This window comes from Aedes aegypti, chromosome 2, assembly GCF_002204515.2.
Source record: "Aedes aegypti strain LVP_AGWG chromosome 2, AaegL5.0 Primary Assembly, whole genome shotgun sequence".
NCBI classification, from domain to species: Eukaryota; Metazoa; Arthropoda; class Insecta; order Diptera; family Culicidae; genus Aedes; species Aedes aegypti.
This window is the reverse complement of record NC_035108.1, coordinates 64390142-64406504: the sequence shown is the minus strand read 5'-3', so window position 1 is coordinate 64406504 and position 16363 is coordinate 64390142. Positions and strand designations below refer to the sequence as shown.

Here is a 16363-nt window from a genome sequence, read left to right as displayed (position 1 = left end):
GCATCATTATATTATTGCAAAATTTTGCACCTACTCGTAGATTTGAAGAAATTTTTAGCGATGCGAATGATAAGAATCCGAGCACCAGAGCACTTAAAATTTATAACATAATTTCCAGAAACGAAAAACTATATTTGCTGACTGACTGGTCTTTTTGTTTTCAAAGCAAGTCTAATCTATTTTTAGTCCTAATCTTAAGTCTACTTTGTCAAATAGTCAACATTCTTCCATTACATTTCAAGGCTACCATCATTGGAACGCTTCGAAACATAGTTTCATGAATCATTGTTTGTCCCAAGATCTAGAACCTAAAACCTTGCTAGAAAACAAACCCATAAAACCGCACAGCTTTTGATAGCCAAATTCAAAAAGACATTAGCGCATGCTCCGACACAGAAGGTTAATGGCTTCGGGAAACATTTGATGATTGCTTAATTGCATTTTAACAAACGGCCCCAAGCTGATAATTTGTGAAAGCGCAATCCGCATGGTGACGGGCGGCGGCTGGCTGCATAGCCGGGTGCGCTACCCGTCATTCATATTAATTCGCACTTTCGGTGAAAATCTCGGCTTAATTGCTGACAAATCTGAACGACAGATAAGATAAGCTCAGAAGTTTGCTCCGGTGTCGTCACTCTTCCAGACTCATGGGCGTTGCTAAGATTTCCATCAGGGGTGGGGGTGGGGTTTCGAGCTAGCTCAAAAGTTGATTCATGAATTAAACGCAATTTTTTCTAGGCCTACCATAAGGACGCTTTGAGGTGTATTTTTTTTTCAGAAATACTTTATGGCTCATAGTGGGGCAAAAGTTTGAGTCATATCCAAACTCCCAGTGTTTTCTTGTGGAAGTGCAGAAGACTTCTTGGCTTCCGTAAAGCAAGTAACACGTCAACATTTCCCTCGCATCTCCAAATTGACCTGCATTCGGAAGCAGCCATTATTGTTTGTAATAATAATGAGAGCACCAGTACTTACACATTGAAGATGCTACTGATCCTGAGTAGCATCTGATGGTTCCCTGTGTAAGTATAGCTGTTCTTGCGATTACAGAGTAGCAACTGCGGGCGGTCAATCATGCTCTTGTAGGTATTATCTGAAGGATTGCGTACAAGATATCCTGATAAAATTATTTGAGGTATCTTCGAAAATATCTCTGGAAGAGTTTTCGATGGGATTAATAGATAAATTCTTGAAGAATCTTCATGAAAAATCTATGAAGAAATTCTTTTAAGAACTTCCTTGTGGAAATTCTGATGTCGTGCTGATAGGCGTATGCTCCCTGTCCCCCTCTGACTACGCCCATGTCACTCATCCAGGCTCTCTGCGCGAAACACGTACGCATCATCAACGACGCACCCAATTAAAGCAGAGTAACGATGTGCCAAGGCGCCTTCATAGAGATGAGCGATGGCCAACATATTCAGCCGTTGGAACGAGCGACTTCTCAAGTGTAAGGGTATGCGATATGGATTTTTTCCATGTCGATACGAAACGAAACGATACGCGGAATATCTTGCGCTGATAATGACGAAACGAAACGAAATTTAAAAATGTTTCGTGTAACTCGATACGAAATCAAATATCTCACGGAATTTTCCGAAACGAAACGAATTTTTTTAATTTGTTTCGCGGAATACACGTTAAAGTTTTTTTTTCTTGTCAAAAGCTGGAAATTCGACAATAGGCATAAAACGTCTTTTTAAATCCTCTACCATATGGAAACCTTAGCGTTGCTCAGCGGAACCCTTACATATTTTGGTAAAACTCTTTTCTGTTTTTTGAAATCTTCATTTCAACATATCTGACACTCACACAAGGAAATGAGTAGGTTTAATTTAAATGTAACAACTAAGAAGTGGGTCGAAAAGCAGTTACAAACATTCAAAACAATCTCAAAAATATTGAGAGGAGTCCAAAATTATTTGATTTTTAGAAACGCCTTACAACTTTTTTAATCATGTGGATGTGATGTTATGCTAATATATACCATAAAACATGGAGTAATGATATTCATTTTTTTGATGTACTTTATGCTTTGTGACTTGAATGAATGTGATTGGGGACACAAGTCGATAAGTGATCATGAAAACACTAAACTGAGAAGCAGACTCTGTCCCAGTTGGAACACAACGCAAGAAAGAAGAAGAAAAATAAGTAGAACAGAGGAATCACTGGAATATTTGCTTTAGTATTTGCTGGAGTATTGAATTAAATTAAATTTAAAAAATCCATCAACACATACCTAAGAAATCAATCAAGATAAATTTAAAAGAACTGCAAAAGTAATAAACTTCAAGAGATATTGCGACAGCAACTTAACCAGGATTGCCTGTTGGGGTTAATTTAGAAGTTCCTAATATTTTTTCTGGAAAAGCCTTGCATAAACTGTGAATTAATCCTTGGAGGGATCAAATTTGGATGAATGCAAACTTTTGGAGTAAACCTTGTAGAAAATACTGAAGGTATTTCTATTATTTTGTAGAGCAAATACTGGAGAAATGATCCTTTTCCAAAATCTGTGAAGGAATTTCTGGACGATTTCTGGAAGAATTAAGCATTGTTGATATTATCTCATTTTCAGGTTCTTTGTTTAAAACTGACTACAAAATCACATTTTCACTGAATTTTGAGCCTCGAGAGTATTTTAAAAAATATTTGAAAATTTCGAAACAAAATTTTTGAATCTGGACTACATAGCATAGAGGAACCGCAAATAAGATTGACAAGTTCACCCATGTTCGTTCAGAAAATACGTCTTTCAATGAGCTAAATTTAATGTTTGACTTATTTATTTTTTCTCGAGATCTAAATGTGCGAAAATCGAAAAAAATTGTTGCGCTTTTATTGTGAAATACCCTATGTACCCCACCAAACTTGAATCTAAATCCGGAATTAATTTTGATGGTGCTTGCAATGCATGAATCAAATAAATAACTGATTTGTGATTTTTACTAAAACAAATCATCATAATCGATCGAAAGACGGCGAAACTAAAGAATTTTGAAACTTGATGTCGGTATTGAAAAGGTTAAGACCTTTGCCTTGCGGCATTTGGCTTCCAATACTTGTAACGATATATTATCAATATTCGCATTTTTTTTTAATTGGGGGTCGTGAGGAAATTATGCCACGTTATAAGATGAGAGAGGAGTTGGTGGTGTGGTATAGCGTGAACAAACCTAGATTCATTTTTCGATATAAAATAATGTATGCATCTTCCTTGTTTAAGGTGAATATAAATCGAAGGCATACCTCAGAATTTCAAAAGCACAAATCTAACGAACCCGAGAGCGGTTCAAGCTGAACACTTGATCGATTGGCCATCGAGTAACCAATCGATAGAATTTTCAGCTTGAATGGTCGTCTGGTTCTTTAGATTTGTGCTCTTGAAGATTTGAGGTTTGGCTTTGGATCACCCAAATCAACGCGATTTTTTACGGCGACAGCGACAAACAATCGCTGCGATTTCGTTGCTACATGTAGTGTTTTATGACACAACAACAAAATCGCGAAGAGCCTTAACTCATTGATGCGTGCTATTAGTTTTCTCTTCTATTCTTCCGCTGTTCTTATGCAGAGTTAAAAGTGACGTCATAGCGGGAAAGCAAGAGAGAGAACTAATGCGCGCATCAATAATCTGCACCACCTGAGCAAATCCAGAGCATCAGGGACTCACGCTCCGCAGCTTTTTTTGACATTTGTGTACAAACATTTTTTGCGATATATTAATGGATTTGATCAAAAGGACAAGCGATGTTCCCCGGAGGAAACCGTGGTTTTGCTCTCTTCATTCTTATGGAAGATAACATTGCGGTAGTTCATCAAACGCAGTTGTTGCTTTCCTGGGCTATTCGCCGCGATTAATTTAGGGCAAATGGGCGTTTTTGGAAACTTTACAACGGCAGTGCAGTTTATCATATCCTGCGGACCAATCAATACTACAGTCATCCCACAGTTATGGATAGCACACAGATATGGATCAAATTTGGATTAAACGGAGAATATCTCATCAAATGGAGTAGCAATTACGCAGAACCCATTTTACCTACGCGAACCATAAATCTATACAGCATCGCAATCAACAAAAACATGCTTAAACACATTTGTTCCATTCGTAGGAAATAAAATGTCATACATATGCCTAGAAGCGTTGATTCATATTTGTGGGGCATTGAAACCCATACCACAGTTATGAATCTAAGATAAGACGATTCCTAAAGAAACGCCAAAACGTATGCTTTCACTAGCACACCATTCGTTTGCCTCGCAGATAATTTGCTGTTATAGTGTTCTGATCCATGATATGAGTCGATTTGATCCATAATACGGACCCATTTTTGACTGTAGCTGCTAGGAGTAGAAGCGAACGCTTTGCTCTTTTTTGTTCGAAATTAAACTCGAATTTCGAGAAATTCCGTTTTATTCCGTTTGTTTTCAATTTTCCGTGGAAATATTTTAAAAATTTGGCGAAACGAAACGAAATAGCAAAATACAAATTTCGCCTGTGCGAGTTCCGTGGAATTCCGCGGAATTTCGTTTCGAAGCGTTTTTGACGGAATCATTCGGTATTTCGCATACCCTTACTCAAGTGACACCCCGAAAGGTGATCATGCGTGTTCTTCTCGGGGAAGCGTCGCCAATTTCACACAGCGCTAGCGGGCTGCCGGCTGTCGAGTCGAGAATGTGGCGACTGACTGATAGCGCGCTATCTGTGTCACATCTTCTGAGATGGTGAAGTCTGTTAGTCCATACACTAGCTGGAGGTTTCGCAGTCGCATTTTGTCCTCGAGTCCGGTCGGAAGTCGTCGTCGATCTTTTTGAAAAAGAGTTTTGGACAACGGAGAAGTTTTCCTTAGGGATTAGTCAAGAACGTTGATTTGAGTGGGTGTAGTACTGCGGAAGAAAATGATGTAATTATCAATAGTTTAGTAGTTCATTAGTTCGAATCAACCACATGTACCACAAAGTTCACTGTTTCCAGATGTCCCCATTAGTTAGTTTGCTCGTTCCTGTTTGTGTTTACTAGTCAAACATTTCTCTGGAAATTGTAACTGCGAACGTCCGAGGAACTTTGTGCTCGAACGTTCCTTTTCTCTCTCTCAGTGCCTGAAGACCGTACTCAAGTCTCCATACGATCGTCATCTTGTTCGGCCGAGATGCATTCACGGCCATTACCTTATCGCCACCGATGGTTTTGAAATGCACTGAACCCATGCACGAATCAATAATTACAAATTACGACGTTACTTGAGCGTATCGCCTCTGCCTCTCTTGTCAATGAGCTAACGAACCTCTTTTCATTCCGTCCGTAGATTTTTCATCGAGAACTACTCGCACGTAGACGACGACGATGAGCTGTATCTGAACTACGACTGGTCATCGGACTCGATGTCGATCAAGAGCAATATGAGGTAAGTTTCCACGCAAAACTTCTATACGTGAAAGTGTGTGAATTATTTTTAATCCATTTTAGTAATTCCAGCCAATATCCGGATTCGGACGGAAGTGGGGAGCGTCTATCGTTGGCGTACGAGAAGCTGTCGAAGATTCCGCGCAAAATCGCGGAGAAATTTTCCAAGACGACGACCATTCTGGATCTGAGCTACAACGATATCAAGTAAGTCGAGTTGATTGTTTTGCGTTGACATAGGGTGATGTGCTAGTATCCATCGTATTAATCATTGATCAGTGAGAACTGCAATTTTCCCAGTATTGCAGTGAATGATGCTGATACAAACCGATGCCAAACAATTCTTTCCTAAAACGGCTTTAGCATTGTACAATAACATGTTGATAAATCTTGATCTGTTTTTGGAAATAATGCAAAGAAAATGCATCTTATCGAATTCTCAATCCGTCGTATCGTTTTCAACTCCGTCGCAATCAGTTTCCAGATTCGTTTCACAACTTACGGCTCACTGTGTGTATTGAGTGGTTAAAACACAACATATCAACGCTATAATAAAATGTTTTACTATAATATATAGATCTACGGGTATCTCCCTCCATTTCTTCAGCATGATGGAATATACTAATTTCCTTTAAAATTAATTGTTCGTCATCAAAATTCAGCCCAAACATATGAACACAATTGCTTTTGACCGTACAATTATGGCATTTGCTCACAGTACAGCGAAAACAACACAATCAAAGGAATCATATTTTTACGTCGAGCGTCGCGCACACATTGATGCACACAAGCTTTTTTTTCTCAGTACGACGGATTGAACTTTGTTTACATTCTCAATTATACGCGGCGGTTGAGGAAATTTCGTAAAATTTGGCGATTTATTAAAGTTTTACGGCGTGTGATTGGAATGAAATCCTTCAGTGAAGAAGTACGAAGGATTTCCATAGTGAAAATAAGTGCCCGGCGAAGTAAGTCACCCACGGGGGCGGAAAGAAACTTGTGTTGGAAAGTGGTGTGACTGATGTCGATCGCTAAGCATTTCTCTCAAATCGTGTTCGTCCATGCGATTTCGGTGAAAAAGTGTAAAGTGGATAATTGAACTGAAGTTATTTATCGAAATACAGTAGTTTCATTGCATTTTTGGTGTACAAGTGGACGAATCATGAAAGCTTTCACAAAATTACATTTGGAAAATGAATCTATGTTGCAGGTTAGTTGGAATATCTGCCGTAGTGGAACATTTTAAGTTTGATACGACGAACAGTAGCTCTTACGACGAAGTAGAACGAAACCCTATATCATAACAGATTTTCCATGAGGCTAAAGCTTGAGCGCAGTAAGATGTTTGCGAGGTCCAAGTAAATTATTGGATTCCAAGCGTCTATCCCTCGAAATTAACTAAGAATAAAGACCCGATCAGAAGGAAACATCAGTAGGGTAAACAGGTATAATACGCCCCCCTTAAGGAAAAACTGCTCTATCGCAGTAGCAAATGCATAACTGCTGTAGTTTTTGACGTCAAGGTTTTGATTATTTAGTTGGTCAAACTTTGCATGCAACTTTCTCTTGCCAAGTAGCTTCTAACAAGGGTACAATACATTTTTTGTAAACGGTCCAAATCTTGACATTTCAAAACAAACCTGGCAATATGCCCCTCCCTTAGAAAAAATTCCACGGTGTTGTAGAAATGTTTCCAAGGAGAATTCCACCACTTTTTAAGCTTAAAAGGATCCATTAGCAGTCATCTGCATAACAGTCACATTCGACATTTTTCTCAAAATGGAGTTAATACCATGGAGAGTCATCAAATGATAAATACTTTCAAGCAACTTACTGAAATCTATGAAATTGTTCTAGAAAATTCGAAAAAAAATACCAGGTTGTTTTGTCACATTGGTAATTATAACCGCATAACAGTCACATCGAGATTTTAAATGAGCCTCGTAATGTAATAGCAATAAAATTTCTATAGAAATATTTTCTGACTATTCATCTAGTATGCAAGATGAGTTGTATAAAATATCAGTCTCAAATAAGCACTTTTGACTTCCCAGTAATTTTTAGAAATTTTAGTTTTCTTTCATAATGCCATAAAATGCACACTTGGTATTCCATTTACTCAATGCCTACTTTTGTCGAATGTTACAAACATGCAGTTATGGACCGATGCACGTGTTCATTAATTTGACGTTTGAGCGGTGCCAAATTCACTAGTTACTATGGCCACATAAATAACACGGCACCGCTCAAACGTCAAATAATGAACTCGTGCATTGATCCATTGGCAGAATGGACCAATGCACGAGTTCACTATTTGACGTTTTAGCGGTGCCGTGTTATTTATGTGACAATAGCAACCAGTGAATTCGGCACCGCTCAAACGTCAAATTAGTGAACTCGTGCATCGGTCTATAGTGAACCTTCATTTACAACGAGGCTAGTTTGTCGGACACCAAATTTTACGACAAAAAGCTGATTTTCTATATTTTTGGAAATACAATTGGTTGTTTACACTTCTCAAAGACCTAATATGCTCAACATCATTTTTTCGCGGATATTTAAGATATGTTATCATATTTACGTAATGAAGAAGCATCAAACTCTTGAAAATGAAATGGAACGTAGGGGAACTTAAGTATTGTCGGCCACCTAAGCAGCTGAACTTTTAAGAGGGCAATTTTACGCAACAATAGAGCACAACAATTAGCAGCAGACACCTTAACTACACTTGAGCACTCTTCATTTGTTAATTATTATACACAAAACACTATTTTATTCTCTTAATCTTCTATTTTTCCTCACCAAAGTCACGAGGCACTTGTTCTTTTATCGGCAATGCAATTACTATGGACCTATGCACGGGTTCACTATTTGACGTTTTAGCGGTGCCGTGTTATTTATGTCGTCATGGAAACTAGTGAATTCGGCACCGCTCAAACGTCAAATTAGTGAACTCGTGCATCGGTCCATTGTCGGCAACAAAAATGTTCACTTCGGCAATCCAAAACTGTGCAAAAACTAATTTATGTATTGGTAACATTTCGTTTTTGTTGACAAATCCTGAAATTAAACGTCACTCATTATGTTCTACTCGTTGAAAGGGCCAATGCAGAAAAATACAGACTACACTGAGAACAGAATTGCAGTTATAAATAGAAGAGCAGAAAGTCAAATTGAATACACAACGCCACTAAATTTATGCAGACAAAGACACCGTCCACAAATTACGTAACGCTCTAGGGGTAGGGGGAGTAGGCTCAAACGTTGCGGCTCAAACACATTTTTTTTTTCATTCAAAGACCGTTGCGGAGAGGGGAATGGTCGAAAATTGCACATTCTAACGTTATGTCATAAATGGACGCTGCCTAATTTCGTTTTCATTTATTTTATCGAATATTTTTTGTATTCAATCTCACTATGGCAGCATTTCGGCTGTAAAAATTGCCATGTCATGGTCTTGCAGCAAGTGCGAATCCAGCCTAGAAGTTGCAGCGTGACGTCATGGTTAATTGATTCATAACATTGTGCTCTGCAAAAAACTCGATTATCGGATTACTTGAATTTCAGAGTTGCGTTTGAATGGGTTACATGCATGTCCCTATTCGCTACTCACTACTGTTTATTAGTGTGCGGCTTATTTTTCAAAACCTCTCAAAACCAAAAATTCTTGTACTCGTATGAATTCGATTCATATTAGAAGAGAAACCTCAAAATTTGAACCAAAAATATTGAGATTTAGAGAGGGGCAAGCGTCTTGAAGGTAAATTTTCAAGTTATAAAAAAATGGCCTTCAGTGAAGTCACCATAACTTCGGTCATTTCTAACCAATTTTGAAATTTTCAGCACCATTATCTTAAAAACTAAATTTATGAAAACTTTGTTGAATATATATATATATATATATATATATATATATATATATATATATATATATATATATATATATATATATATATATATATATATATATATATATATATATATATATATATATATATATATATATATATTTTTTTTTTTTTTTATAGGCACTCCGTACTCGTGGCCACTACTGTGCCGGACTCAGTTGATCTGTAGCTTCTTTATCGATACAGATCTATTTTCAACTTATCTATATTTACATCTAGTTTCACTCTCTCCTACTCTTTTTACTCTCACACCGAGCAGGTAGGAGAGAGCTCTGCTATTAGTGAGGCTAGCTGACTGCGAAGAGAGTCAGTTTGTCTCAGTCACCATCTGATACTGACGGAGGATGGATGTGCTCCCCAAAGCACGGTCCTCCGTGAGGCGTCTTCTGGTGGCTGGACGGGTTTTTTTGTGGAGGGGCTGGGAATCGAACCCATGACCTTCCGCTTATGAAGCGGAAGCGTAACCTCAAGCCTACAGACCCCCCTAAATATCAAATTTGTGTGAAATCGATACAAATTTTTGTTAAAAGTAGTTTTCTTGATTTTTCATAAATACTCAACCTAGAGCTTGAAAATTCACCTTCAAGACGCATGCGGCACCCCTAAATTGTTAATAGGATAAGAGATAGAATGCTCTTCGCGAAGAGCAGGAAAATATTCGTTTCGATCATCTTAAGGTGAAACTCCTTTGAATCCACTAATAACTGTATAAAAGTAGTGGTACACAAAAAATATTCTCCTATTTGTTGGTAATAGTAAAATTATAATTGATAAGACGTTGTTGCCAGTAATTGCTACTTCAATTTGAGTCTTTTCCCCTTCACCTAATTAAGATTGCTTGATGTCATACGTAACTATCACCGTATCTGACAGCCCTGCAAGCGAGCAGCCGGCGTAAAATTAGAAAAATAAAAAAGCGAAATGCTGTGATTAAGTGATTGTTTTTAGCACGGTTTGGTGAAATCTTAAGTTATTTTCATCAAAAATCAAACAGAAATTGTTCTTTTATTAACAAGTAGTGAAAGTAAACTGTGTAAAATTCGACGAAAAGTGTTCTTCGTTCGCAGGCGAATAAGTGTAAACAATTGTAGCAAAGTTTAACGTCCGTGTTGAAAATTAGCACGGTTCATGAAATTTCTACCAGCTACTAGTGTTAAACCTACGGAAATCGTAAGGTAATAGTGTTCTGATGTCTCGTTAGCAATTTGGGAGTGAACTTAGTGTAGGTAAGTGAAATATTTTGAGAAATAATGTGGACTTCCGGAAATGTGTTTGTATATGTGAGGAAGCCATTTTCACTGCCATGACAGGGATTCCTTCCCATATGTCCGGGCTCTTAATAATCACGCTAAACTTGCTCCGCTCAAAAATGAGTGCCGAGCGCACAAAATTGACCTCTTTTCGTGCAGCACAAATTCTGTGCAAAGGGGCTGTACACAGTTTTGTGTATAAAAAACTGAATGAGTGCGCAGAAAGGAGGAACGCTTGGAAGGGATGGTACACAAATTATGTCACGCTAAATTTCAACTTTTTTGACCCCCTCCCCCCCTTTGTCACGTTTTCTTGTATGAGTCCTCCGAAATTTTTGTAAGGCTTGTCACGCTTGGCTTGACCCCCTCCCCCCCCCCCTCGGAGCGTGACGTAATTTGTGCATGATCCCGAATACGGAATTCGCTTCCATTTTTGTTTTGCTTCTGAAAACATTAAAAAAAAAACATTCCAATTTAAATGTTTTTCGGATTTATTTTTATTTGAGTAGCCGAAGCGGAAGCAAATGGGGAAAAAACTTTCGCATTTGCGACCATCTTCCGGCTTTTCGCTAGAAAACATCTCATAAAACTTCCCATCTTACCAACGGACAACTGTTTGCTGCCACGCGGGAGATCATTGACAGTTCCGTTTCCATCGATCCCCGCACAGCCGAAGGTCAACACGTCGGCAACTCACAAAATGAGTGCGACCTACACAGAATTTTCGCTCAGTGAGCCAGTTCTGCATTGGTTGTCTCATTCTGTGTAATTTTAACACATGCGCTGCGTGGAGCTGGCTCAGCGTGAAGTGTTTGCTTGACTTTATGAGAAGAAGCAACCTTGCAATGAAAAACGAGAATGAACAGCGCGTGGATAAATGAATCCTGCGAGTGGAAAGGCTTCACGAACCACTTATCGGTGTGTTCATTTTGCTTCTTCGGCGTTGCATCCGTTCGCTTTTTGCGATAGGCCAGGGGAAGTGGTTCACCTAGAGTGAATTTCTGTCAGAGAAAAAGTAGTTTTTGTATGAGATTTGACAGAAAAATGAATGACAAGTTCATCCACTTCTCCTGGCCTATGCTTTTCATGACGCAAAAATGAAAAATGAATTTTGGCGAATGTTGGATCGCGAAGATGCGTCGATCATTGTTCACGAAGAAGATCCATCGCAACACTGGCTCTGACCCCTCATTCTTTAACCCAAGTTTACTTTTATAAAAAAAATATCTTCTTAAAAAGCATCTTAAAATTTGCAAAAATCTTTTAAGAATCAAATCCTGGTTGCGCTACTGCCTGAAGCTATCAGTACACGTTGGCAAATAGTTACCAGGGATTGATACAGAGGCAACAACGAATGCAGAAATATTTTCAGAGAAGCAATCGATGTTAGCCTGTAGATTCAACGCTGGCTAAATATTTTCACATTTGACAAAGCTTGATAGCTGATAGCTTGGAACTAACAAATCTTGCCAAACATGCGTGGAACCACGTTCGGAACTGAAATATCTAACGTTAAGCATAGGCATATAATTAGGGGCTGTTCATTAATCATGTAAGACAATTTTTGGGATTTTTCAACGCCCATGATAAGATTTTTTGTATGAAAATAAAAATAAATTGTACGGTGCATAAGAAATCTCCTTCAGACCTACATATCCAGGATGTCTTTGGATGACTTAAAGCAACAATAGACTTCAATGAAAACCCGAATTCAGTTCTATACCATTTATCATTACCATTTCTCATTTATTTATAGGTATTCCACAAAATATCTCGAAGATATATTCAATAGACTTGAAATCTTCTTCTTCTTATTTATCTCTTTTTCTTCTTCTTGGCGTTAAGTCCTCACTTAAGGGACAGAGCCTGCTTCTCAGCTTAGTGTTCTTATGAGCACTTCCACAATTATTAACCGAGAGCTTTCTTTGCCAAAGTTGCCATTTTTGCATTCGTATATCGTATGGCGTATCGTACGATTATACTCTCTGAGCGAACACTTTTGAGTAGTGAATAAAAAAGGTGTCAGAATTCCAGTATCATAAGGGTGCAATTTCCATCATATGATTGAAATTCAATCATATAATTGAGCAAGTGGGTGGAAAAAAGTTATAATTGGTGAATCAAAGGCCTTAAATCTAATTGGTTGATATTACTCAGTGAGTAGAGATAGGCGGAAAAATTGTTACAATTCACGAACGATATGTGCGAAATTTTCAACATGGTAGAGCTTCATAAAAGGAGGCAGTAGAATTTTCTCATGTAGTTCGTGTTTAATTGGGACAAAATTCATATGATAGCAGAACGTTTTTGAGTATTGAATTGAAACAAATACTATTGCTCCTGAAGCATAGGGCGCAATTTTCATTAAATTAGGTTAACAGAAAAATTCTCATAATACCTGGATATGAAGTTGGCACTTCTCTTTAGATTAGATGGGATCATAGAGGCGCAGTTTTCATTAGATGATAGATTTTGTTAATCACAAGGGAGCACTGGATGATAAAATTTGTCATTATCCCTGAATTAATGGTATGCAAATTTTACAATATGAAATTACTCCTTGAGGTGGGCGGAAAAAAAGGTTTAACTTCGTTATTTTCAATAAGGGGAGGAGATGTAGAAATTCGTCCTAATTTCCGAATCATAGGAGCGCAAATCTCATTTCATGATATTACTTAATAAGAAAGTGGGCGATAATATCGCCATGATTGCTGGATTATTTGAGCGCAACTTAAGTAACATGATTTGTTTTAAATAAATTTAATGGAGGAAAAAAAACTTTTTTAAACCACTCACTTCTCAAAAGGCGCGCCTATGAACCACATTGTATGTGAAATAAAATAAAAGGTCATGAATAGAGAATCATGCTGGAGCGATTTTCATCATATGATACAAGTTTATAAAGAAAGTGGGCGGAAAAAACTTCATAATTGCTTTTCTCATTACATGACAGTATTGTGTTTTGTACTTAACGGAGTACAATTTTCATTAGAAGAGAGTACCCTTTTGAGAAGTGAGTGAAATAAATCATCAGAAATCCTGACCCAACTAAAATAATGATCTAGGAATTATCACAATTTTTCTGCTCAGTTTTTAATTGTATAACTTCATGAGAGGAAAATTGCGCCCCTAGGGGGCGGAAAATTGTAATAATTCCTGGATCATAAGAGCGTTATTTTAGTTTGGTTAAAGAACCGTTATTATAGAATTGTACCCTTATGAATTTTCATGATACTTTACTATTCAATAAGAATAGGTGAGCGGAAAAATTGACACTAAAACTAAACGATGCGCGTGCAGTTTTCATTATATGATAGAACCCTTATTAAATGTGAATGATACAATTGAAACGATTCTTGAGATGTGGTGCCCTATGGTGCGCAATTTTCATGACATCGTTCATTGAGGAGGTGGGCGGAGAAGTTTGAGTACTGTATAGAAAAAAATACCGAATTCAAGAATCACAAGGGCGAAATTCCTGTTTTATGATTAATTTAAAAGAGGAAGCTGGCGGAAAAGGGTTATAATTCCTAAATTGAAGGGTCGTAATTTTCATTAGATGATTTAACTCAATGAGTGGAGATGGGCCGAAAATTTGCCACACATCATGGATTATAGGGGTGCAATAACATCATGGTAGTATTCTATGACGGGAGGTTGAAGATTTTTTTTCATTATTCTTGTATAATTTGGCCGTAATTTTATAAAATAGAACAACATTTTTGAGTGGTAAATAAAAAAATGCCATTATTCCTGAAGCATAGAAGCGCAATTTTCAACATTGGATATTCCATGTATCTCATTAGTACTAAACCAGGGAGGGAGCTACAGAATCATTTTCTAAATTTTATATTGAATCCTCTGCAGAGCTTTCATCCTGGTATTATAACAGCTCCATATTGGTACATCATACAACAAGGTTGGCCTGAAAATTTCTCTGAAGATCAAAAGCTTGTTCCTAAGAGAAAGTTTTGATCTTCTATCAATGAATGGATAAAGACATTTTTTGCAATTTATCATCGCAAAAGGCTTTTTTTCATTACAAGAATCTTTCATGAAACGGCCTACTCTCCTGCACTGAATTCTGCAGTGTCGTAATAATCATTACGCAACTGAAATTAGTTGCGTAATGGTTATTACGTAACGCTTTTTCATTACGCAACTGTTTTTAGTTGCGTAATGAATCATTACCTACTAATTTTTAGAAATTGCAAAATAATGGTGAATGAATTCCAATGTGATTCCTGATACCCTCAAGTGGTCTTTCACGGAATTGCAAAAAAATGTTATTATCTAAATTAACAACCCGTGCTGTAAAAATCATTATTCTGCAACTTGTTGCGAAACTACTATTACATATTCGTACCATTTGGCTTAAATATCCTTAATGTGATATTTCACAGGTATTTTTTTCAGCTCTATTCTCAGCTTCTGTGTAGTTACATACACATACTCAACTATAATATAATTAAATTCTTTTTTTCCACACTTACTCCATAACTAATCAATTCTGAATTTTCCGTTTTTCTCCCCCAGAGACCTCTCCTTCCTGAGTCACTTCCGCCAACTGAACACCCTTATCCTGGACAAGAACCCCCAGCCGGACGAGAAAACCCTTCCATCCTTACCGAACCTCTCGCTGCTGTGGCTCAACCACTGCGAAATCGACAACGTCCAGAAGTGGGTCTACCGGATTCGCGATTGTTGCCCATCACTCCGGTACCTCTCCCTCATGGGTAACCCTGGAGCAACTTCGTCCTTCAACGGGAACTCCACCCTAGAACACAACGACTACCGGATGATGGTGATCAGTATTCTGCCTCAGTTGACCCATCTTGACGACGCGGAAGTAACTTCCGCCCAGCGGGTCCAAGCCAAGCAGTACAAACACACCTACAACATCGGGCAGACGCCGTTCAACATCTTCGAGAGCGTCGGTCGGGGACAGCAGATGAGCCGGAAGGCTTCGCAGCGACGCCAGCGGAAGAAGGAACAGGAACTGCAGCATCGAAAGGAGAACGAATCGGATTCCTGAGGCTGGTGACCGGAAGTCGATGCGGTGTGACCAAAGTTTCGCGAATGCGACTGAAACGTTTTATTTCAAATATTAGACTTAAGTTTGAGACTGCTGGTATCTTTGTATACGTGTATATATTTGTTGAGTTATGATGAGATAAATCTCTAATTTTCTCGAATTTTAAGTACAAATGTGAACGATGTTATTTGTAAGCTGAGTTTGTTCGTTTATTTCCGTTTGAAGAAAACGCCCATCTCATGAGTTGCCTAGGAGCTTGAGGTAAAAATTAGAAAAATAGCCTGGACATATCGAAGGATTCTGAAAGTTTTGGCTGGATTGTGGATTTTTCAAAGTAGAAGTTTTTCTGCAGTAAGATAGATGAGCATATCTTAAAAGTTCGAATAATCTATACATATGGATAAAAATGGATCTTTCGAAATGGCTTTAGAACGAGTCAACGGATTATTTTGGGGCCTTCCTTAGCAGAGTGAATAGAGGCCACGGCTACTGTGCAAAGCCAAGCTGAAGGTCTCTGGATTCGATTCGCAGTCGGTCCAGGATCTTTTCGTAAAGGAAATTTCCTTGACTTCCCTAGGCATAGAGTATCATTGTACTTGCCATACGATATACGAATGCGAAAATGGCAACTTTGGCAAAGAAAGCTCTCATTTTATAACAATGGAAGTGCTCATTGTACACTAAGCTGAGAATCAGGCCCTGTACCAGTGAGGACGTAATTCTTTTTAACCTTCCTTGTGCATTGGGGTCATTTTTGGCC

The 16363-nt window shown here is 38.1% G+C and overlaps 1 protein-coding gene across 5 annotated transcripts in view; it reads left to right on the top strand.

The window, feature by feature from the left end:
• The window catches only part of LOC5566358 (leucine-rich melanocyte differentiation-associated protein), a 30352-nt gene extending 14555 nt beyond the window's left edge, over positions 1 to 15797 (top strand). For 2 of the 5 annotated variants that reach the window (XM_011494721.2, XM_011494722.2), the window contains exons 2-4: positions 5313 to 5411; positions 5474 to 5617; positions 15105 to 15797. In XM_011494721.2, the coding sequence (XP_011493023.2) occupies positions 5313 to 5411; positions 5474 to 5617; positions 15105 to 15603 (742 nt within the window). In that variant the 3' untranslated portion in view covers positions 15604 to 15797. Of the gene's footprint in view, positions 1 to 4759; positions 4911 to 5312; positions 5412 to 5473; positions 5618 to 15104 lie in introns of those variants that run through there. The other 3 variants (XM_021841056.1, XM_011494720.2, XM_021841054.1) reach the window with 3 other exon arrangements.
• The last annotated feature ends 566 nt before the right edge of the window (positions 15798 to 16363 follow it).